Source organism: Cephus cinctus, unplaced genomic scaffold (genome assembly GCF_000341935.2).
Source record: "Cephus cinctus unplaced genomic scaffold, Ccin1 Ccin1_scaffold0837, whole genome shotgun sequence".
NCBI lineage: Eukaryota > Metazoa > Arthropoda > Insecta > Hymenoptera > Cephidae > Cephus > Cephus cinctus.
This window is the reverse complement of record NW_014333426.1, coordinates 258,987-259,931: the sequence shown is the minus strand read 5'-3', so window position 1 is coordinate 259,931 and position 945 is coordinate 258,987. Positions and strand designations below refer to the sequence as shown.

The following is a 945-nucleotide window of genomic DNA, read 5'->3' as shown; positions in this document are numbered from 1 at the left end:
GGGGGGGGGGTCGGGTTCAAAGGGTGACATAACAGGGTACATACGTATGAGAACGAATCTCCTCGCTAAATTGACGATTTTGTTTTTTATGGAGAATGATAAATTTTCTAAGGATATAGCTTTGGTGAAAATACAAAAAATAGGTATATATTGTATATAAGGTGAAAATATTATTAGCAAAATTGTCACTGCAATCAATATAGTGTATTAATTGAATGAAATTTACAGCGAGGAGATCCGAATCTCAAGGTTCGAGAAACTGCGGGGTATGCCTACGTAGCACTACGTTATATATATGTCTTAAGATATATAATATATATATTGTGTATATATATATATTTATATATGTACATACTCAAGTATTTACGTATCGCGCAAAGCCCTAGGCTACGTAGGTACATTGCGTACCGGAGAAATTGACACATTGACGTACGTCACTGCAGCCACGTGTGAAATAATACACGTGTCAAAACCGGGGTACGTGTACATTTACACGAGTTATAAGTGAACCGTGTATACATATGTGTATCTCTTGAGAATCGAAAGGATCACGTGCCAAAAAAAAGAAGAATGCCACGTGACCACTTTTTTTTGTGTTATTCTTTTTTTATCGATATACAGTCTACGAGAAAACTTACCTCCTCGTTGAGATTGCTGACGAGAAGTACTGAGGAAGGCTGAGGACTGCCTGGGACGCGGACGCCAAGCGCCCCGGCGCCCAGAGTGAAGCCCCCGAGGCCCGCTAAACCACCAGCAGATGCTACCCCATTGTACGGCCCTGTCAGTGGCGATGGCAGACCGTGCATCGCCGCGAACGGTGATGCCAACACACTCGGTCCGCCTGCAATGGACTCTACTTCAGGAAATTCATGCTGTATTATTATTTTATCACAGACTGTACCCCGGTTGGGGGTTGAAGAGGGTGGGAGCTGGGGGGGGGGGATG

General features: G+C 43.6%; 1 protein-coding gene across 1 annotated transcript in view; it reads right to left on the bottom strand.

Moving 5' to 3' along the window:
• Nucleotides 1-619: 619 nt before the first annotated feature.
• LOC107270791 (polypyrimidine tract-binding protein 1) overlaps nt 620-945 on the bottom strand; it is a gene marked incomplete at its 3' end in the record, with an annotated part of 203,739 nt that continues 203,413 nt past the window's right edge. The window contains exon 11 of the mRNA XM_025088108.1: nt 620-853. Within this exon, the coding sequence (XP_024943876.1) occupies nt 620-853 (234 nt within the window). The remainder of the gene's footprint in view (nt 854-945) is intronic.